At 47.7% G+C, this 23,372-nt stretch overlaps 1 protein-coding gene across 1 annotated transcript in view; it reads right to left on the bottom strand.

The window, feature by feature from the left end:
* Positions 1–23,372, bottom strand: part of DGKG (diacylglycerol kinase gamma) — a 159,475-nt gene that overhangs the window by 89,395 nt on the left and 46,708 nt on the right. The window contains exons 14-19 of the mRNA XM_018050170.1: positions 22,773–22,852; positions 21,540–21,614; positions 18,801–18,886; positions 14,052–14,141; positions 11,283–11,443; positions 3,853–3,917 (exon numbers count right to left, since the gene is read on the bottom strand). Of these exons, the coding sequence (XP_017905659.1) occupies positions 3,853–3,917; positions 11,283–11,443; positions 14,052–14,141; positions 18,801–18,886; positions 21,540–21,614; positions 22,773–22,852 (557 nt within the window). The remainder of the gene's footprint in view (positions 1–3,852; positions 3,918–11,282; positions 11,444–14,051; positions 14,142–18,800; positions 18,887–21,539; positions 21,615–22,772; positions 22,853–23,372) is intronic.

Raw genomic sequence — 23,372 nt, 5'->3', positions numbered from 1 at the left:
AGCTTCTCTCAGCCTCAGTTCCATTATCTGCAAAATGGGAATGTTAGTATTTACCTTGTAGGGCAGTTTTGGGATTCAAATATTCTAATGAATTTAAAATATCTATTTTACCACCTGGCATGTAGCAGGAGCTCGAAATATAACAGTTCTTAGTTTGGTTTCCTTTTAATATCATTTCTGTACTCTACACAATTCATTTATAAGTGATGTTGGGATACAACCATTAACAAGTGTCTTATTCAATACAACTTCCTATACACTCTATGACCTATAACATATAGCCTCCCTGTATGTGAAAATCATTTGGTAAAAAAAAATGTGAGGCCTGTATTTCCTTCTTTGCTAGACTATGAATTCCTTGAAGGCAGGAACCAAGTCTTATTTACCCTTTTATCCTAGAACACCTTCTAACACATATAATCCCAAGAGAATTAAATCTCTCTTTTGTTGTTCATGCCAACAATGAGATGATAAATTTCATAATATTCCTAAGTCAGCAATTAATAATTAGCCTGTTAATGATTAGGAAGTAGCACACGTGCATGCTAAGTCGTTTCAGCAGTGTCTGACTCTTTGCAGCCCTATGCACTAGAGACTGCCAGGCTCCTCTGTCCATGGGATTCTTCATGCAAGAATACTAGAGTAGGTTGCCATGCCCTTCTCCAGAGGATCTTTCTGACCCAGGGATCAAACCCGCGTCTCTTACATCTCCTACTCCGGCAGGCGGGTTCTTTACCACTAGCGCCACCTGGGAAGCCCTAGGAAGTAGGAGCTCCAAATAGTCCCATCTTTGCCATTAAAGGCCTTCTAATCCTTGTCCATCACATCTGGCTCATCACCCAGCATCCTTGGGTCTGGTTCTTGCTTCATTAACAAAGCGATTCCACTGGGAACATAACTTAGTTTTGTGTAACCAACCACCTTCCCTGGCAACAACCTGTGTCCAGAGGCCACTGGGGAAAGAATTTCATGAAATCCCAATAGTTGAGTCATAATTTGATACCTCTTAGGACTCAAAGAGGGCTCAGAACTGTGACTTTAACCACTGAAGGGTAATGGGTCTCTTCAAGAACCTTCTGATAGTTAATGGACATTCTCTCCAGAAAAATATATTCAATATCTTACATACAGTTTCAAGGTGCCTGCAGAACTCCTGCAGCCCTTGTACCTAGGTTAGTAATTCTTGTTAAAATAGCCCAGAAAACTGAAGAGCAATGCAAAAGATTCAGTTTTTCTGATAAACTCTAGCCCTGACAAGTCACATTCCCTTGTTCAAAACAGAACAGAACAAAACAGTTACAACTCCCTAGATTTAACCTGAGGGTTATCCCTGAGGGCCTAGTCCTAGGTATTAACAGTAAGGGCATCCAGCCAAGCAGTGACTACTCTTTGGAAAACCTAAGTTCAGCTGAATAAAACGAAGCTGTGTTTGATAATATCATTTACATTTCCAAATCCCGGGTATCAAGCTTTCTTCCTATCCCTTGTGGCCCTCCCTAAATTTAGCCGCTGGTGTAATGGGGTAACCATGGCAACAACCACCTGCCTATTTAAAACCATCTCCAAAGCTAAATAAGGAAGCCTGGAAAAAATGGCTGCTCGTCTGCCTCTCCATGGACAAATTGGGCATTCCTGGACATTTTCAATAGGAGTAAGCAGGCAGGGTAGAAGCAGCATGGACTCAAGTTTTTAACAGGAAGTGTTCTGAGACCTTGTGAAATAGGGTCTACCTTGAAGCCACTATGTTTGCACTTATTAGAAGGCACATGGACTTATATGCAAATCTCCAGGATTGTCTTCCTAGATGATCGCACTACCCTTGACCTCAACCAGGTGAAGGGTGAGGTGCACACCTCACTGCAAAGGAGAGTCTTGCCGATAGAAACTGGGAAGTGGGGAGGAAAAACGTTCATTCAGACCAGTGAGATTGTTCATACTCTGCGCTGAAATGCACAGCCACAACTTTCTCCTGACAGAGGTATCTTTCTAACTATACCTGATCATGTGGATAACTGATGATTGCTTTTTATGTCATATGTTCACCTGTCTATTGATTTTTGGATAATGGAGAAATCCTTCCCGCCTTCTGCTTCCTTGCTGTCTACAGAGGCTTTGCTTCTTTCCATGAAAGGAGACCACCCAACAGACCACACCGAAGAGCTTGCTTTCCCCCAGGCAGGCTGTTTTCCACTGCTCATATGGATGTTTTTGTACATTTGGTTCCTTCTCCTTGGGTTGCCCTTCTTTTTCCTGTCAACCTGAAAAGCAATACTTAACTTGTTTTGTGTCTTGGCCCAGGCAGCTCTCTAGTTGGAAGACCCTCCACATCAAATTCCATGCCCCTGCTTTGTGGATTCATATCACCTAAAACAAATCACTATGCACCTCTGCATTCTAGTCCTCCATCCCCGGACTGTGAGCCTCCTACACACAGCTATCCAAAACACCTATACAGCAGTGCCTGGTGCTGTGTTCAAAAGATAGATTCACTGAACAAATGAATGAATGAACAGAACCCCGCAGATTTCACAAACATTTGGCATCTTAAGAAACATGTGTGCATGAGTATGCATAATGGTATCTGTGTAAAAAGGGGACCTTAAAAGTCTGGAATGGCTGGAAGAGGAGGAGTATTTTTTAAAAAGTGATTTTTTGTGCGTGTGTATATATTAGTGGGAAAAAGTTCACAAGAAAAGCATCAGTTGATTTGTAAGTTTGTGACTATTGTAGGAACAGGAGTTGAAAATATACATATTAGTATTTTGTGAGTTGACTTGGTGTGTTTGAGAGAGAAAATACATTCTAATAAGGTTAGCTCAGCTACTATTAGATCCCACAGATCACTCTTCCTGAAGTCGAAGTGGCTTCATTATGTTGAGTTTCTGATCCCTAAAAAGATTTCCGTAATCTTGGTTAAACTCCCAGGCAAGGGGTCAGGGGAAAGAAGAGGAATGAAAATGATGGATCTCTGAGGAAGTGTATGGGTTTAAATGAAGGTGTGTGGGTAACACTGGACTTCTGCTTGGTGGGCTAAATAAAGTTCCTTAGACTCAATCTGAGCCCAAATCAATACCCACTCTCCTCCCCACTTGCTTGAGGGTCCAAACATAAGAAAAGAGAAAGGATGCAAATTAACCACCAAGAAGAGAAAAAGAAGGGAGAAAGGTAATTGAACCATCCCAGGGGTAGTTCTATGGACCCGCCTGCAGAATGGTATGACTCTGCAAATGATCTGGTTTCCTTTTTTCTATTCCATTTTTGGACCAAGCTTTCGGCCTTCACAAGGTGCGCGCGGGCTGAGGCTGGGTTCTGGTGGGCTCCCGGCCTCAGCAGGGCCGCTCTCTGCTGCCCTCTGCCGGCAGGGGAGAGGGAAGTGCCGCCATCTCGGCCCCTCAGCCAAGGCCAGAGCAGCCACCGCGCCCCTTTGTGAGGAAGGGAAGCCGAGGCCTCTGCCCTGTGCCTGCTCCTCCCCCGGGGAATCGAGGGGCTCAGGATGGGGGCGCTGTAGGTATTGAGAAAGCGACCGTACCCCAGAGGGGGAATCCAAGTTAGCCAAGCTCAGACCCCTACTCCCCAAGGCGGAACACCACACCCTCCCTCCTGGCCCCAGGCCCTCCCACTGCAACATCACCCCCTGGCAGGGAACGGGCTGCCAGACCATGGTGGGTTTCTGACATTGTTTTCTTCTCGGAAATGGAAGCCCTCCTTCCGGCAACGTGGCAGGAAAGCCCTGGGCCGCGGAGCTGAGAACATTTTGGAGGTGGAGGCCTGGGACCCTCGGCCGCGTGGGTGGGGCAGGCAGGCAGGCACTCAGGCAGTGCAGTCCCGGCTACCCGCGCAGGGCCCTCTTACCTGCTGTTGAATTTTTCAGGGTGTTTCTCTCTCATCACGTGGAACCTGTGTGCAATGGAAGCATCCTGAAAGGGAAAGGGACAGAAAGCAGATTCCTGGTTAGTGGTCCTGACCCTGTGCAATGTGGAAGGAAGGGAAGGGACACACACTTTCATTGAACTTCCCAGATGTCAGGGGGAGACCAGGGAGGCCCCCTGCAGAGGCTGGACACCAGGTCCAAGGTTAGGGGCGAGGGCCCTCATGCCTTTAGAGCTGATGCCAGACGACTCCTCCTAATGTTCACTCTCTACCCTTTCTAGCTCAGGGTGAGCTAAGGGGATGATGCTGCCCTTTGGGGGAGAGGGAGTGTGTCTGAGTCTGTGAGCAGTGAGAATGCAGAAGCCCACATGGGGCTGAATGTGTTTGGAAATGCCTCACCCTATTCACTCTTTAAAGAAATACTTTGTATTCTGGAATATTTTAAGACTCATAAGTAGTTGCAAAAATAGTACAGAGAGTGCCTGTGGCCCTTTCACCCAGCTCCCCCCAATGATAACATCTTATGTAACTATACATGGTCGAAACCAGAAAACTGATGTTGGTAGAGGCTGTTATATATTAACTCTTAGTCATCCATATCAGTAGACAGAATTGGTAGCATTGGATAACAGGCTTAGCAGATAATATATTTAATATATTGGATAACAGGCTTAGCAGATAATTAAAAATATATTTAAACTTCTGGCTTTTGCCTGGTGATTACTCCATGGAAACGACTCTCCCCAAGGTCAGTAAGAGCCTCATTACCACTTGCTATGGATACTTTGCTATCCTATTGTTACCACATTCCTTTGCTCTACTTTGGCCACCTGCTCCTCAGTTAGGGTGGCTCTCATGTCACCATGCTTCCGGGCTCTCCATGCTCAGGGCAGAACCTCTCAGCCTTGAATCCATTCTGCAGCCTGCATTCCCTGCCATGGGCTATATCCAGGTGTCTTAGTTGTTACTAGCATGTAGCTGCTGCTGTCTCTACAATGTATCGCTGGAGAACCAACCCTGACCTTCAGACCTAAAACTGAACTCATCTTTCCTCCTCAGATTTGGTCCTCTGCTCTTGGTACTGGTCTCCTTTTCCAGCAGAAGAATGTGTAAAAGCCTCTTCACCGCTCAGGCCTCCTGCCAGCATGTCAGCTGCAGGTGGCGGGTTTTAGAAATAAACAGGCTAATTGAGCTGGGGGCAGGAGGGGTTGGGGTGGGGGTGGGTTGGTGACAGAACAAGGAAGCTGATTCAGATTTGTGCAGGGAAGAGATACAGAAACTCATTTATTGGAATGTGTAACTAAAAGAAATCTTGAAGTCCATACAGTGAGTTTTTAGCTATATCAATTTCATTTCTTGATACGGAAATTCTACAAATTTTCTGGAAAAAAATGTTAAACATCAGAAGGTATAGTTCAATGAAGCAACTTTCTTTCTTTTTTTTTTAGCATGTGCTGTGAGTGGTGAGTAAAGAATACGGGCTAAGGGTGGGGATAGAAAATCCAGAAGAAAGATAGGGGCCAAAGGGGAACTTTCGTAATATTTTTACTTGGCAGAAGAGTAAACCCAGTGAGCAGCCCCCTGTTGAAAGGCAGACAGGGCAAGTCAAGGATATGGGTTTATTTTATGGTTGGCTAACACTCTGCTGAAACAATGTCTTGGGAATTTAACATTTAAACTCCAGTGACTGATTCATTATTTACTTAAGATACATCAGGAGTTGAAATTGAAGCACCCCTGTGGACAATGGGAGGAGAGGGGCAACATCAGAGGAGGGTGGTGGGGGGCTGGTCTCTGTCCTCTTGGTGGATCCAGCCTGCACAGCTTCTCCAGGCAGGAGTGTTTCCTGCCCTCAGAGTGCGCCCACCTCCCTCCTAAGCAAGTTTTGTGAGCTTGCTGAATAAGATTCATGTGACATCTGTCAAATGCTTCTCTAGAATTCAAGAAACATTCCGTCTACTTGTGTTCCTTTGAAGCACTGATTTTCTTCTGTCAGGGGGAAAAAAAAAACCCAGAAGAAGAAAAAGAAAGAAAAGAAAAAAGCAATCACATGTTGCCTGGCACGATTTGTACTTCACTCTCCTCCACCCCCAATGCTGCTGTGACTGGCTCCTCGCTTTTTAATTCCCTAGGATATGTGCATAGGTCCCTGCCCTCTGTGTCATTCCCATTATCCTTGGTTTTTTTTTATAACTAGGTTTTGCAAAGTTTCTTTTTACAAAGACCAGGCTTTGCAATATTACTAGCTAAGCATGTGGTTCTGAATTTGACAGTGTGACCCCGTGATAAATACACAAAGTGGTAAGAGGGAGTTGAGCAGGTCCACTGTTGTTCAGGTTTGGAAAGGCAATGCTGGTAAAGACTAACCGTGTTTCTCTACCTGGGGATTAAGAAGAGAGGCAAGATTCATCTCCACCCTCTGCCGGGCTTCTCTGTGCCAGGCATTAAGCTGGCTGTACTTACATTCAGAGGTGAGTTCATTTAAATTTTAGAAACCAGTGCTATAGTGGTTCCAAACCTTCCCTGTAACACTCGCAGCAAAATGAGTCTTCCATTTGGAAGGCTGGGGTGGAGGTGGGATTGCACACTCATGGACATGCCGCACACTCATTTCTGATGGCCTCATTCTCTGGGGTTCCTTCTATGAAGTGTGGGGTAAAAAGGAGATAAAAAGCAGTGTGGACATATGTCTACTCCTTCCTGAACTAAAACTCCCAAGTGCAGAGTTGGACAAAAGAATTTTGTGCCCCTTCCACATATAAGTGGTAATCATTTGGACCCTGAGCTATTTGGATGTCTAGGCCAGTCCTGTCCAATAGAAATAAAAGAATTTTTGTAACCACATTAAAAAACTGAAAAGGAACAAATGGAGTTAATTTTAATAATAATAATATATTTCAATGAATATTATTGCTACAATATTAGTTAATATAAAAATTGAGATATTGAAAATTCTTTCATACTACATTTTTGAAATTTGGTGTGCATTTTACATCTCTCAACTTAGAGTAGCCCCATGTCAAGTATACAATAGCCACATGTGGCTAATGGCTACCATATTGGACAATGTAGGTCTAAGTCACTTTGGCAACTTATGGAGGGTAAAAAAAACAGAAAGGAGACAATAAAACAGATTATTTGGTATTTGGATTGTTCTGAAGAATTATGGCTGATTGGCGAAGGACAAAGAGTGTAGACCCCTTGTCCAAGACACCTCTCAGTTAGTCCCATTGTTCCTGTAACTTCTTGATTCTCATAGGTGACAGATAAGAACCTGTGGCTGAAGGAACTGAAAAGTTTGCAGGGAAATGATGACTTTCTGATAAATTCCTTAATGGGTTTGCCATTGCGGAAACTTAGCTGGCGAAGTCTAGTAAGTACAGAATATGAGGTGAAAAATGGTGCGTGAGTTAGTGTGATGGGCTGTGGCCCGTCCTTGGCCCCTGGGTTCCCCTCGCATCAGAAATAGATTTCATTGACTCAAGGGATTAGCTGTTCACCCATCCTGTTAAGGCTCAGTGAAAGCAGAGCCTTTTCAGTGTTCAGAATTACACATACCCCAGGAATGATTTTTCAGTTCCAAACTTCCTGTCATTGATACCTGGCCATCCTGACATGTCTGCAAATCCAAAAATAAAGAGCAGGGATGAAGAGGCCAGAGAAGTCAGAGGAAGTAGTGTCCTGAGTGCCTGGGTTGAAAAATCTCCTGCCAATGGATGTTATCAGATGGAGGGAGTGAGAAGGTCAAGGGTCTTAGCTCTTCACTGGCGGGGAGCTGGGGAGTCTGTGGTGGATGGGAATGTAGAGGCAACGAGGCCCACATCCCTCTCTACATAGGCCAGGAGACCCTGCCCTCGCTACCCCTCCATCTATGAGTGGGCTGTGTTGGCACAAACGGGAGTGTGTGAACTCATCAGAGTGAATTCGCTACCGCCCAGGGACAGCTCAGCGGGGGTCATTGTCACCTCCCTTATAAATGCAGAGCAGCGGACATTTGATATCAGATATTCCAGGTCCTTCAGAAGAGGCGAAGACTTTGCAGTACTCTCTTTGCCAAAGGAGTCTGACTCTAATCGTCTTAAGGAAGTAAAGCCAGGGGGTTGGTTTACATACTGTTTCTCCTCTTACAGAGTTTGGGAAGTCAAATAGGGAGCAAGAGCTTCTGCAAATGTCAGCCCCAGATTCTCTTAGGGTTACATGTTGGCTACTTGTTTTCTCAAGAATTTCCCTTTCCAGCTTTTAAAGAGTGAGCACACAAACCCTGCAAGCATTTTATTGAGAGAAGGCTAAGGTTACACCAGTGAGAGAAAAACAAGCCTGCTTCTTCTCTGATTTGCAATAAAATATTAAACATGGACAAGCTAAAGGTATATGCAAAAAAACCATGAGGAAGATTTTAAGTTCTTCTTCACTTGAAAGATGAGCGGATTGGATTACTGTAGGTCAGCCCGGGTAGATAAATATCTTGACCGCTGAGGGAAATGGAGAATCTTATTCCTATGCTTTTCCTTGGGGGGCGGTTAGTTTGTATTTGTCCTTGTTTCCCTCCCTCCTGCCCATCCCCCCACTCACTTCCTTCTTATTTGTAAGAATATATTAAAAGCACGCTCAGTCTTGGCTCGTGGGATTGTGGCTTGGTTATCTAGCTGAGGGAAGGTTGTCTCTTCCTTTTTGGCGTGATTGTCCATTTGGTCAGCAGTACTAAGTGAACGTCATTTTTTTGCATATGGCGCTTTGTAGAGATGGACAGGGAGGCCTTGGGAATACTGTTGTTTTTGACAGCCAGAGCTGGGCGTGAGAAGAGAAGACTTGGGGTTGAGGACTCTGCAGGCGGCCAAGGACGTAACCTGCCCTCTAGGAGCTCCCAGGCAGATCACCTGTAACCTGCCCTCTAGGAGCTCCCAGGCAGATCACCCAGTCGTGTGGATTGGCTTTCACTTCTGGCCCATGGCCCGCAGCTGCTGGTTTCCCCTCCTTTCTGTCTTTCCTCTCCTGTATCTACTTCAGATCTGGTTTCTGTTCCTGTGAAGAACCACTTCCTCTGACCATCCTTCTCGGTTCTAACGGGTTGTCTTCACCCACTGAGGACTTGATCGGGACCGTCTGCATTAAAATGATCTCAGGGGCTTATTAAAAGTGCACATTTCTAGACTTGCCCAGACCAGCTGATTCAGAATATGAATGAGGATCTGTCCTGTGGGTGGAATCTGCATTTCTGACCAAGGGTACAGGTAGGGTATGGGTGAGCCATCACACTGTAAATTCTGAGGATGCCCCTCTAATGCTGCTGCATTTGGCAGCATGGAGATGACGGCCTGTGCAAGATCTGCCTGGCTCAGGGTCCACAGCAAGGTGGGCTATGGACACTAGGGATTCCCGGCTTGGGCAGGTCACTATCTGTCTAAGCTACAGTTCCTTCTTGCAAAATGCAAAAGGGGAAAGGCTATACCCTCCAGAAGAGACACTGTGCCTGGTGTGCATTAGGTACTCGCTACATGTCAGCAAGTTATTCTCTGGTTACTACAGGAAAAACGACATGTGTTTCAGTCATACTGTAATGGAGGGAAGCTGCATGCTCCAGAATCCCCCTGGCCTCCAACACCAGACTTGTCAGCCAAGTCTCATTTGCAGGAGCTGAAGGCTGCATGTTCCCCTCGTATGAAGTGGAGCCTGAGCAGGTGGCTCCAAGGGAGGAGCTTTTGAGTCAAAAAGAAGAAGGAGGGGGTCTCTTCTGTCTACGACACAGGAGGATGAGCTGGTAGGTCCTAGGCAAAGGTATCTCCCCCTACTGAGGAGGGTGCAGGGGAGCTGAGGAGATCAACCAGATCAGGGCAGCTGAGACCCCGAATATTCTCACCAGCACCTCTATCCTTTCAGAGCCCATTCACGGGTTGAGCAATGCCTCTCTCTTTTGTTTTAGTTAACAGAAAAAGAGTTGGGGACTGGGAGTCAGAGAATGAAAGCAAATCCCTTACTCTGATCCTCTATTTCCTCACTCACCAAATGGAGGGAATACTGCCCTCCACTGTAACCATAAGAACCAAGAAAATATCTGTAAATATGGTAAGTTTTAAATCCCATAAATATAAAGGATTATTATTCTTCCTTTTTGCTTCCATGGCTCTCCTTTTAGTTTTCTTATTAAGAAAACAAAAAACCCTGTCCTTAACCCTGTTCTTCCCTCAGACTACCTATCATTTCTCCTTTTCTCTCCTTTTTTAAAAACCACCAACATTTGCAAAAGAGGCATAGGTGATGATTGAGAGGGTCACAGTCTTGGTCTGGAGAGATTCATGTGCATTTGAAACTGGGCAGCAAAGTTCCCAAGACAGCAGAGAAAAGGGCCTGGTTTCAGAGTGAGGCACAGTGTGTGTGCCCCAGTTCCAACACTTCCACGTTCTGTGTCCCTAAATCTCCTCTGTAACATGCAGATGGTGGGGATGATAATACCTGCAGGATTGCTGTGAGGACTAGAATAAAGTCTAGCACAGTGGGGAACACCCAGCAGGTGCTCAATAAATGCTAATGTCTATGTTTCACCTTCCTCCCAACCCCCAGATCTATTTATGGAAAAGACTGACACCTTTTCCCCTCAGTCATGTCTCCAACAATTTGGGAAGCAATGTCCAACCTATGCACTTTGGACCAGAAGCTGAGTTTAGCAAAACAAACTAACTTAGCTGTGCTACATGTGATGGGAGCTGGGGGAGAAAGAGGAATGTGCTGCTGTCCTTATAGTGTGTGTGTTTGTATGTACGTGTGTATGTACATGTATATGTATGTATTTATGCGTACGTGTGTGCATTGCAAGGGGGCTAAGTCAGGCACATGGAAACAAACCCTTTAGTCTAAGGCAGAGGTGACCACAGAGGAGCTTAGGGGTAACACAGAGCTCAGCCTAAGGGGTCAGTGAGGAGGAGATGCCCCAGAGGCGTAGGTGCACTTGGAGTGTGGGGAGTGGGGTTGGGAGGAGGAGAGAATTCTGAGAACTAATCCAGGGAGCCAGCTTAAGACCACAACATCTTCCCTGGAGCATCAGCATTTCCATCTCTGGAAGCTCACCTGAGAATCTCCTCCTGACCTCATCCTTGGTTATTTTTTGGTGTTGCTTTTCCTTAACTATTTCAAATTATCCAAGGAGTAATAGGTCTTTTGAAAAATGTGCTGTTTTTTTCTTGTGTTAGGTAAAATGACAGGGGCAGGAACTTCCTGCATAAACAAGGACAGGACTGGGTGCAGTAAGGATGTCCACATCCAGGCTGGATGCGAGGATGCCTGGACCCAAGTTGAGGCAGGGGGAAGCTGGGACAAATAAAGAGCAGGGACCCAGAGTGGACCGTGAAAGACTAGAAACCTTCCTGCCCACCGGGGCACTTCTCTTCCATGCAAAAAGCCATTCCTGGCCAACTCACCACACCGATGGAGAAATAGTTGTTCATGATGTTGTATGGGACCTGGTCTCCATTATCCACCTCCTCTCTGGGGATGACTTCCAGATGCCAGCGGTCCAGCATCACCAAGGGGCTCTGCTCGATGTCCTTCAGGATTTTTGTCAGGCTGCCCCCTTCATAACCTGCAGAGTGCAGTACTGCATTTGCCCCAGAGCAGAAAGGCTTGGTTGCTGCGCATGCAGCTGTGGGGGGGGGCACCCCTTGGACACTCCCAGTGTGTCCAGGCCAGAGTCACTCAGGTTCCCTGGGCCACAGGGAAGGAGAGGACAATCTGGAGTAATTAGAAAGAAGCCGGGGCAATCTGGAAGCCAGAATAGCAGGGGTAGGGCCGGGTGCTGGCCAAAGATGGGTAGGCCTGTGTAGCTGAAGCGAGCCCTGGGGAATCAGTGTGCTGGATGGTTGGGAAGCTGCACATGGGAGAACTAGGGATCTGTTCCAGGACTGTGTCATGATGTGGAACAACAATGCTGTAGGCAGAATTTTAGGATGGTCCCCACATTTCTTGCCCTTGAGGGATTATATACCTAGCAAACCCCAGGACCTGTGGATAAGATGGGCTAGTCAGTTGTGATTTGGTATATTATATGGCACAGCTGACCTTAAGAAAGCAAAATTATCCTAAGTGGATCTGACCTAATCAGGTGAGTCTTTAGAAAGACTGGGCTCTTCCTTAAGAAACAGGTCCGAAGCTTCAGAGGGATTGGAACTGAGGGAGAGTTTCTTTTGCCAGCTTTGAAGATGGAGCGATCCATCACACAAGGAACGAGGAAGGCCTCTAGGATATGAGAGTGAATCCCAGCTGACCACCAGCAAAGAGACAGAGACCTCAGATCTACAAAGAATGGAATTCAGCCAACAACCTGAAAGAGTTTTAGAAGGAAATTCTTCCCTTAGTGTCTTCGGAGAGGAGCACAGCCTGTTCAGTGCCCTGATTCTATCTGCTGAGGCCTAGTCACATTGTTCTAGAATTTTTTTTCTTAAAGCATTTATTTGGGTGCACTGGGTCTTAACTGTAGTACATGGGATCTTGTTCCCTGACCAGGGATTGATACCAAGCCCTCCACATTGAGAGTGCAGAGTCTTAGCCACTGGACCACCAGGGAAGTCGCTGTTCTGGGACCTCTGACCTACAGAGGATACAAGGATATTTTAAGCCTCTATGTTTATAATTATTAGCTGTTACATAGTTTGTGGTTGTTTAGTGGCTAAGTCACGTCTGATGCTTTGCAACCCCATGGACTGTAGCCCTCCAGGCTCTGCTGTCCATGGGATTTCCCAAGCAAGAATACTGGAGTGGATTGCCATTTCCTTCTGGGATGGACTCCTGGGATCTGCCCCACCCAGAAGTCAAACCCTCCTCTCTGTGTCTCCTGCGTTGGCATGCAGATTCTTAACCACTGAGCCACCAGGGAAGCCCTTGTTTGTACATAGTAGCAATGGAAAACCAATGTAGCAAGTGAACTGTAAGTAAGAAGTTAGTGGGAGAGAGAGACTTTTCTTTCAAACAACACTTCCATGTTCCTGCTTACCTCTGGGACAAGCTTGAAGAGCATTTTCAAGTTGTCAGGCATCTGGTCAGCACCTCAGGGGATGCATCATGAGATAGCAATGAAAGTAATGAGGTAGCTGAGGGCCTTGATGCTAACTGGGAGCACAGAGCTGCAGGAAATTGGTGCCTCGCTCTGCTGCCTAGATGCCCAGAGTCTGAGGCCACAGTCCACTGTCCCTCTTGAGTAGAGGGTCTTTCCCAAGCCCAGTGTGTGGCTGAGGACCCTGGCAGCTCTTCCCATGCCTGCCAGCTGCCTTCTAGGGCTAGCTTCTGCTTGCTCTGACCCCGCCCTCCAAGCAGGCACACTGACCGCTACGGGCCTGGTCTTGGATCACTCCCAGAATTGATCAGCCATCTGGAGTCTCATCCCAATTCTGCCTGCCACCCTGATCTGTCCACTTCAAGTGCTGCCCTGAACCTCTCCACTCTCTGAAGCGTGCTCAGCTCCGTGGGGGCTATTGCAGTTTGCAGAGTTTTTAGCCCCTGCCCATTGCCCTATATGCTGGTTACTACTCTGAGGTCCCCCTTAGGGGAATTTCAGAATGAGAGGCCCTGGCCCTGGGATGATCTGAAATGCCCCTTGTAACTGGTTAATTGGACTTTTCAGTCTACATTCTGAGTCTCGGTTCAGAAGAAGGTCAGTAATTTGGAGAGGGGGAATTTCAGGCAGAAAAATTCCTATGTGAGCCCTGACTGGGATGAATCCTGGAGAGGAGACAAAGGAATTGACTTGTTCTGCAGAAGGAGACGGAGCTTCCCCAGTGGCTCAGTGGTAAAGAATCTGCCTGCAGTGAAGGAGCCCTGGGTCAGGGAGATCCCCTGGAGAAGGGCATGGCAACCCACTCCAGTATTCTTGCCTGGAGAATCCCATGGATAGAGGAGCCTAGCGGGCTACAGTTTGTGGGGTCGCACAGAGTTGGCCACGACTGAAGTGACTTAGCACACAGCACACACACTGAGGGAGAAAGGTTCAAAGTTGAGAGTTTCAGGCTGATAGTAAATCTTGTGAAGGGCAGACACAGGCCTTGGCATCAGGGAAAAGGCATGGATTAGACACAATCCCAGAGGTATTTCTCCATGGAATGTAATCCTTAAGAGGGGAGCTCAGCCTAGCTCTGCAGAGCCTCCCTGTAGACTGGGGTGCTTGTCCCTAGGATAGGGCCCCTCCCATGCAGACTCACCTCCTCCCCAGCGGAGACAGCGGGCCAGGTCATTTCCTGTTCCAAGAGGCAGGACAGCCACAGGTGGATGCTTTGCAAAGTTGGCCTTATCTGTAACCCATGAAGAGGAAGAGAGAACCATATGCCACATGATTACAGAAGGTTTAAGTTGTTCAGCTACCCCTTATCTAATGCTTGAAAGCCTCTATGGCATTCTTTGCCTGAATACTTCTGTTGGGGAACTCACTAGTTCCTTAAAGCCATCTCTTCCATCTGCAGTAGCTAACCACTGCAAAGGAGCCTTCATACTGAGCTAAATCTGTCTCCCAGTAACTTACACCTGGTTCATCCTTATTTCATCCTAATTCTTTCCAAGGGGTGACAGTGGTACACCTCAAAAACATTGGTTTGCATAGTTTTAATCTTCAATGATAACAAGCATTTATCCCACTTATCCCTTAGACAGACCCTGCAAGATATTATCATTCACGTGGATGAAGAAATGGAGGTTCATGGAGGGAAAGCCATTCTACAGCCAGCATCCAATCCCAGATTTCTGCCCCTCCACGTCTGTACTCCTCCTTTCTTCAGAGCCTAAGCAGCTGCATAAATAGTAAAACAGGTGGGTCTGAGGCATCGGAAACTGAAGATGCCTCACCTCAAGTCATTCAGGTTCAAAAGCTTAAAAATAACATTGTGTCTAACAAGCCAAACCCTGAGATGTTATCTGGCACCTAGAGAACAGTTTGCCACTTCCACCACTTCCCAGACTTGTAAACACACAGAGTCCTGATCCTATCTCCCACGATGGTTGTGCTGGAGCATCAGGCCAAACCATTAGAGAAAGCATAGCATAACGTGTATGTTTTCATCTGACTGCATATCTACAGCAGCATGTTGACTGAGCTGGGAAAGCTGAAGGAGGCCAGACACCCACTGGGCTCCAGGGGATATCACTTATATAAAGCTCAGAGCATCTGATGCCAGGGAAGGATGAGGGTGATGTGACTGGGGAGCACGGCGGGGGATTGAGTAGGGGGCAATGCAAGAATCATCATCCTGCATGAAATTCATGCCAGGGCTGCCCCAGCAGAACTGGTGACCGCGCCACCCCCCACCTCCCCCGCCCAGGTTGTCACACTCATGCCGGAAATCGCTGAGGGAAGACTCAGGGCTGAGGTTACTGCCAGGAGGGTTGAGATGGAGTAAGTTGGTGGACTTTCCCATTTCCCAGAACAATGCATTTACGCCTCCGGCCTTTGCTGGGACTCTTCCTTTGCCTGGAAGACCCTTGTTTGCTTAAGTCTGCCCCTTCTTCTGTGGCTCCCTTTGTGGCATATCAACCATCCTCACAGTCCTGAGGCTAGACACCTGGATATAATTCTAGATTTTTCCTTCTCCCTCACCACACATCTGTTCACACATCAATTTCTACATGCTGTCTCCATAGCTTTCCAACCACTCTCTCCTCTCCCTCCCTTGGTGATGGCTGAGTTCTGACACAGCATGAGTCCTTCCCACTGCTGCTGCTGCAGCGGCCCCTCTCTGCCCTCTTCACCTCCAGTTTCACCCCCTGGTATGTTCTCCACAGGGCCACCCGGGCAGGCAATCCTTGAACCACAAGCCTGATCACCCTAGCTCACTGCTTTGCCTTCTGCCATGACTCCCATCACCCCTTAGCCTGGCAGCAAGGCCCTTCTCAGCTCTGCCTTACTCTCTAGCCTCATCCTTCTCACATCCTGCTTCCCACTCACCAAGTCAACATGCGGTTCAATGGAGAGGCCCTTCCTGGTTGGCCTAGTCTGGACCTCGTGGCTCTCCAGAGTGCTTCTCTAGTGCCAGGGATGGTCTCATTCACACTATCTTTGTGAATGACTACTTTTTTGTTCCCAGATGTGCTGTGGCCTTGCTGGGTGCCCTGTGTCTCATTTGCCGGAGCATCTCCACACCTTTACTGGAGGCCTAGATGCTGTGTTAGGTGCTCTAGCTCTAACAGCAGGAAAAAAAAAAAAAAAAAAAAAGACATGGTTCTGGCTCCCACAGTGCCTGCCATTGAGAGGGAGAGAGAGCTATTAATGAGGTAATTGGCGCATAATTTCAAATGCATGCTGGGAAGGAGGGGACTGTGGTCCTGTAATGAGTGATCAGGGAAGGCTTCCCCAAGGAAGGCCGAGGTCTGAAGTAGAAGCCGACCGAGCAAAGGCCAGGGGAGCGGAACGGACAGGCCCTGTGGTGGAAGGGACACTGGTGTCTTCAAGGGTCGGAAAGGGATTGAGTGTTTGAGGGGGAGGAAGGGGGTAGGAAACGAGGCTGGAAGGGTGGGCAGCTGCTAGGTACCACTTTGGGCCCCTGAAGCATTGGTTTTATCGTTATCTAAGAGTCCTGGGAAGCCACTGACGTGCTTCACACACATCAAAACCCCGCCGACATTCAGGAAGGACCACTCTGGCTATTGCATGAGAACAGATCAGAGACAGAGCTGAAATGGGGTGGCAGAGAGCACTGAACAAGGGCCTCAGTCTCCTGAATGGATGAATGAATGAATACTGTCCAGTTATTCCTTTCACTCTTGTTTTTTAATCTCTTTTTTTTAACCTGTGAAAAAACAGATCACCTCACAGGCTCTTTCTGCTCTGGGCAGCATATATCACCTGTGTCCTCTGCAGATGAATTTTATAAAGCTTGTCCGCAAACCCTACTTTCTCCTTCCCGATGGAGAGGGAACCCTACAAGCAGCTCCTAGCACTGCAGCCATCCACCCTCTGCTGATCAGCTTTTTCTTCCCTGGCTCCCATAGGATGCCTCCCTCCTCCCACAAACAACTCCAGAGCCCTGGGTGACAAGAGACCGTGGGTGGCTGCTTGGCAGGGCTGTGTCCATGGAAACCAGAGTGCCTGTGAGGGAGCAGATGTGGCGGGTGTGGGGGATGCATGTCCCAACCCAGGTGGTTTGCTTATGACCCCTGGGGGCCCAGCCTTCTCCACCCTGTCCAGGGTCTATCCTGGCCCATCCTCCACTCCCCTCGTCCCAGAGGAAGTGGTTGTCTCCCACGGGAAGTCAGCAAATCCTGTGGGCTCCATCTTCCAAAGCTATCCAGACCCTGACTCCTCCACACTACCTCCTCTGTCTCTACTGTGGTTCATGGCCCAGGTCCCCTCCTTGGATCTCTGCAGGAGCCTCCTAACTGGTCTCCCAGCTCCCACCCTTTTCAGTTTCTGTAATCTGTTGTGCCCCTGCCTTGCTCAAAAGAATCTAGCATCTTGGGACCCTTACGGTATGACAGCCGCATTCCGTATCACGTCGCCTATGTCCTAGTGACTTGGCCCTGCTTCGTCTCTGCTCTATCTCTGGCCCCTCTCGCCTCACAGACTCCATCCTGGGCATGCTCTGCAACCTCCTCACTGGCCTTCTCCTGCTCCTGCCTCAGGGCCTTTGTATCTGCTGTTCCTTCTGGCTGAACTACTCTTTCCTTGGGCATCTGCGAAGCTCTCCTCTTCCAGGTCTCCATGCAAACGTCATCTGCTCCTCAGGGCCTTCAAAACCACCGTCTTAGTTTGCAACTCCACCCCCACTGCTGAGCTCCCTTTGCCCATTTTCTGCTGTTCTCTCTCTCTCTTTTTTAATCACCTTCTGTCACACTGTATATTTCAGTTATTTCTTTGTTTACTGCCTGTCTCTTCCCTCTAGAAGGAAGCTCCATGAGGGTGAGATGGTGTCCTTTTTGAACTGATGCATCGCCAGGGCTTCCATGAGAGCTGAGCACCTGGGGGTACACAGGAGGATCTGGGGACCAAAGGATGAAGACAGCCAAGCAGCCCAGGCTCAGTGCTCTGGACCATCTCAGCAATTCCCTTGGTTGCTTTCCTGAGTTTATGTTCTATATCTCAGTGTTTATCTGGGCTCTCCAGGGTTAGATCTTGAATGTATCCCTCGTCCCAGAATCTCAGAGTCATTCTCCATCATTTACTGGTGGTGCTGTGTCCAAGGACCCACAAATCCAGGCAGGCCTCCTGATTCCCAGCCTGGCCCCTCCCCACCATCCCCATCACCCTTTTGATCAAAGCATATTGGACATACCCCATCGCAGCTTTTCTTTGCTTGAACTGATCTGAGCTTTCTAGATGTGCTTTGTGGGCTCTGGGCTCTAGGCGTTCATCTCAAGGTGGCTTGCCCTGCACTATGCATCTATCCTTAGTTCCCTTGCCGTGATCCAGCACCCTGGACCTGCCTGGAGTCCCAGGCCTGCTGCCTTCCCCTCAGTCTCCCCATCTGGCCTGTCCTGCAACTGCCCAAATCCTGCCCATGACAGATATTTTTGAAGCAAGGCCTGAGACTAAGCTGTTAACATCTGTACATGTGGGAATCCTTCCATTGTGTTTGCTTTCTTTTGTCCACCCGAAGTAGGTATTTAGTGAAGCATTGGTCCAAGAGTAGAAACAAAGATAAACAAGGCATGGTTCCATTTCTCTGTTTTATTACCTTCCTCTGACTTTAAATATGGGCTTCCCAGGTGGTGCTAGTGGTAAAGAACCCGACTGCCAAAGCAGGAGATGTGGGTTCCATCCCTGGGTCAGCAAGATCCCTTGGAGGAGGGCATGGCAACCCACTCCAATATTCTTGCCTGGAAAATCCCATGGACAGAAGAGCCTGGAGGGCTATAGTCCATGGGGTCGCAAAGAGACACGACTGACGCAACTTAGCACTCACATGCACAACTTTAAATACACTTGTTGTAAATCAACTACAAAGGTCCTTCCAGCCCGTTCTTACCAATGCAATCCAAAATCCAGCCAACTGTCCCATCACCTCCACAGGCCAAAACACGGAAGTCTGGAGTATCACGGAAAAAGTTAAGTCTGGGAAGTAGAAAGGCCAAAATGGTTTTGTTTACAGGCTGAACTTTGACACTCTTTGAGGCAAAGTCCCCCCACCCCACCCCAACACCCTGCTCCCTTCCCTGGAAGCATATTATGACCTTGACTCCTTTTGGGGTTGAAAGGGTCACTTAGTGTTCTGAGACCAGAACGTACTAAGCAATGCCATTGAGTACGAACCCCATGGTGCCATCTTTGTCTAAGGAGATTCTGACTCAATATTCAACACAGAAAATGGTTTTCTAGAAACTGTCTATGATTTATACATAGGAATCCACAGTTTGCTTATTTGGGCGCCAATACAATTAACCCCCAACATCTGACTCCTTTCTGGCTCTCACCTACTCTGTCCTCACAGCTTCTGAGATGCACCAAACTAGCTGAATCTTCATCCCACCCCAGACCTAAGTGGAGTGAGCACCATCTCCCCTCAGGGACCTTAATCCTGTAAAGCAGGGCTGTTAACCTGGGGTATATATCTAAGGGGTCTGTGTGTAGAATCCAGAGGGCCTTGAACTTGAAAAAAAAGTTACACTATTATCTTCCCTAAACTCTAACTGAAAATTAGCATTTCCTTCAACAATACCTGTGACTTTGTTAAGCAGCCGAAATGACAGGTATTTCAATGTTTTACTACAGTTGTGGCAGGCATTTTCTATTATCACTTCTGCTCATTACTGTTTTAATTTACAGTAGCTATTAGACCCGCCTCTGGAACTTGCTATGTAACGTCTTAATAAATCATGTGTGCTTTCCTGTCACAGATTTGTTGTCTAACCTTTAGTAACTGTTTTTTCAATAAAGTTTCCCTGGGTATTTCTATATATTTCATTTTATACATTAAAAATATTATCTTAATATTAAGAAGGGGTCCATAGGCTCCATAAGACTGCCAAATGGGTTCCTGGTGCAAAAAAGGTTAAGAACCTCTGCTATAGCACAGACAGGATCTGGGGAGGCCTCGGGGTGGGGCTTGAGAAGCTGAAGCCCAGGATTTCCTCTTTGCCCTGCTTGGTGATCTGAGGAGACCCCTGGGGTCTTCTGCCAATGCAAGTGTGGGCAAATTAACATCTCCTCCCCGCCTTTCTCTTGTAGAACTCTTTCTCTTATAGAACTGGATTCTGAATGTAGGCTCCCTTCAGCTAGACAGCCTCTCTGATTACAGGCTGACACATACAGCAGAGAGAGATACTCAGGGCACAGTGGCCCCAGAAGCAGCCACCAGGCTTGTCATCCTGGGCAAAACCAATTTAGGATGGATGCGGTTAAGGGACAGTACTGTCTGTCTTCAAGTATCAAAATGCCCTAGAAGAGAGCAGGCTGGTAAAGGCATCTGTGGGCTGCTGCCCAGTCACAAGTCACAGATGGAGCAGTCATCGGCTATCACGGGGGCCGTGATGGCACGTGCAGCAGCACAGGTGGGCTTTATTTTGAAATTAATTTTATAGGTAAGTCACGGCAGAGGTGCTGAATTTGCACTCATGTTTCTTTCCCCTTCAGGGGTCTTGTATCATCACTGCCATAAATAATAGCTGTGTGTCAAACAGCTGAAGACAGTCTCTTCTTACTTATTTTTAAAAATGAAAAATACTTAAAAAAATTTGTGGCTATGCTGCATGAGATTTGGGATCTTAGTTTCCTCACCAGGGATTGAACCCACACCCCTTGCAGTGGAGGTACAAAGTCCTAACCACTGGGACCACCAGGGAGGGTCTCAGAGTCCCTTTTTAGAGTCCTCACCCAGACCCTCTTAAGGTCTTGGTGAGCCAAGCACAGCGATGCAAGTCTGGGTGCTGGAAACCCCAGCCCGGGAGGCACAGAGCTGAGGACTGGCACTGAGGTGGCCTTGGGCTGGCCAGTGTCTCTGGTGCCCTGGCTCCGGCTGGTAGGAAGGTCACAGTCTTCGGGGACCTTCCAGCCCCAGTGCTGGAGGAGCCTCTGATTATAGCGCCCATCATGTCATGGCTCCTCCCACAGACCCTGGGGAGAGCTGCACGGGGGGCTGCCTCACCTCCTTTTGTTGCTCCCCATCTCCTCAACACAGGGAAACAGCCAATAGGCAAATGACAGGAGAAGGGCCGGTGGGGGTGGGGAAGGGGTGCACCGAACCACCTCTAAACTGGATGATTCAGGAAAAAATGTGATTTCATTGACTAATTGTCTTGATCCTAAAATGCCTCGACAACAGAACATGCTGTGGAACTCTGAGTCAGCTGTATAGATTTCTGAAATACTGACAGTGCTAAGAAAACTCCTTTTTTCTCCCTGATGATTCAGTATGAAGATGCCAGCTAATACAGCCTTGCGAATAAGTTAATTTACCAGCCTGCCCTTCTTGTCAATCCCACAAATGACATTTGCAATTTTTCCCTCTTACAAAATCAATAGCTTTTTCTGGGATAAAGTAGAGTAGGCTGCTTCCCAGAGTCAGCTGTAACGGGTGTTCCTGAGTATCTCCAGGAGGAAGTAAGAGTAGATAACGAAGAAAAAGAAGAGAAAACGAGTGAATTGGTAGGAAGGACAAGTCTATGGATGAAAGAGATTTTTTAAAAAACCAAACCATTCAGAAAGCTATCCTCTTTAGAGATTACAGGGGGCGGGGGAGAAATAAGAAGTAAAGATTGTGTCTCCATACCCTGGAGTAGGCCCCCCATTGTCCAGGTTGAAAACTTGTTTGGGGTTGAGCAGATAGTGGAATTTCCGAAGAATTCTATGGAAAAAAAAGAAAGAGAGAGAGAGAGAGAGAGACCAAGACAGAGAAGGGGAATGTCATTGTGAGAAGTCATAGGAGGGTAAGTACCTCTCCAGCCCAGTGATGGTGGGAACGTGGGTCTCTTTAAACCCAAGGTGGGGAAGACTGCACACAGGTCCTGCAGACCCTGAACTCCCAGGTCCAGCTGGCCTCACCCAGGCCCTCACCCTGGTTCAAAGTCTCCCCACCATCAAAGATTCTAGTCTCCAACCCCAGGAGTAGTACGCCTTGCACAGAGGACAGTGCAGAGCAACCCAGAGAACAGAACTTCCATTCTCCTGAGGCCTTCTCCTTCACGGAGAACTTCTCCCAAATGTTCTGCATGTTCTAGGCAGTATGATTCTGCTCTTTGTGGACTAGACAAAGGTCCCCCAAGTCCTGGGGTCAGGAGGACTTGCAGGAGGTGGCGCTGGGGCAGAGGAGCACTGGGGGCAGTAGCCACATCTAGGCTTGGTTTCAAGGCTTCAGCTTGAGGCTGATTAGGTCAGTTCAGAAAGGGTGCTCAGCCCCTAGGATTGGGGTTGGGGGTGGGGCCTCATAATTCTTGTTTAAGATCTGCTTATTATTTTTTAAAACATGGATTCCAGATCACCGTGTCATTCATTGCCTCAGAGCTGAACACAGGGAGGCAGAGCTGCTCTGCCCATCCGTCACTCTCTTCAGACTGGGCACTTCCTTCACTGATGAGATGGGTGCCCTGCTTTCTCAGAGTGGAATAGGCCGAGAAGTCTCAACCAGGTGCCTCTGCCATGTCTCTTAAGTCAACAAAAGACTTGAAAGCCCGGGGAACTTAACAGGCATCTCAGAACTTAGCCTGATTCTGGGAAACAGAATAATGGCCCATGTGACAATCCCTAGGATAAGTCTATGTCTATCTTAATACTCGCAAAACCCCCAAGGGAGAAGAAATGATTATTATCTCCATTTTACGGAGGATGAAACCAAGGCACAGGGACGTTCAGTCACTTGCACCAGGTCATCAAGTGATGTGCGGTAGGGCTGGGACTGGACCACAGGTCTGCCACCTCCATAGCCCACTCGGTTGTGGCTGAGGGGAAGAAAGGACCCACATGAAGTTGTTCTAGCCTCTCCATCTCAAAAAAGAAGAGAACATACCTTTCTCCTTGTCTCCCTCCACTCTTGGGGTTCACCAAGACCAGCAGGGGGTGGGTACCCGGAGTGGGGATGATCTTATACTTCAAAGGCAAAAGAAAAAGAAGTTAGCTGTGTTTCAGCCCATAGGACTGGGAATGTGATGAGAGTGGATACTAAGACAGATCCCGGGAGAGGCGGCTGGGAAGCAGATCCAGGCATGGGGTAGAGGAGGTCAGGAGGCAGTAGGTGCTGCTCCACTGGCTTAATCTGAGGGATTAATCAGTTAAGTGTCTCCAGCCTTAAGTGGTTTTTTAAGTAGCATTAATGGTGACAAGGGTTTGAGGTGGGGATCAGGGATGGGGCTTCAAATTATTCAGCAATGGTGTGGCTTTGTGCCCACAGCACAAGATTAGCTTGTGTGAAGATACAACTGAAATGATCTTAGAAAATATGACCATCCGGTCCTACACCTAAATAGAATGGAGCTAATCATCACTTCCACCCCCAGCATCTTTCAAATCCACATTTGCAGCCCCAGTTTTCCTCCCGAGCTCTGGTTCTACCTTTCTCGCTGTCAAAGGGGGTATCTTCAGCCAGTGGAACGTGCCCCAAATCTGACTT

The sequence above is a fragment of the Capra hircus genome, chromosome 1, assembly GCF_001704415.2.
Source record: "Capra hircus breed San Clemente chromosome 1, ASM170441v1, whole genome shotgun sequence".
Taxonomy (NCBI): domain Eukaryota; kingdom Metazoa; phylum Chordata; class Mammalia; order Artiodactyla; family Bovidae; genus Capra; species Capra hircus.
Note: the sequence above shows the minus strand (reverse complement) of the source record. Positions and strands in the feature narration are given on the sequence as shown.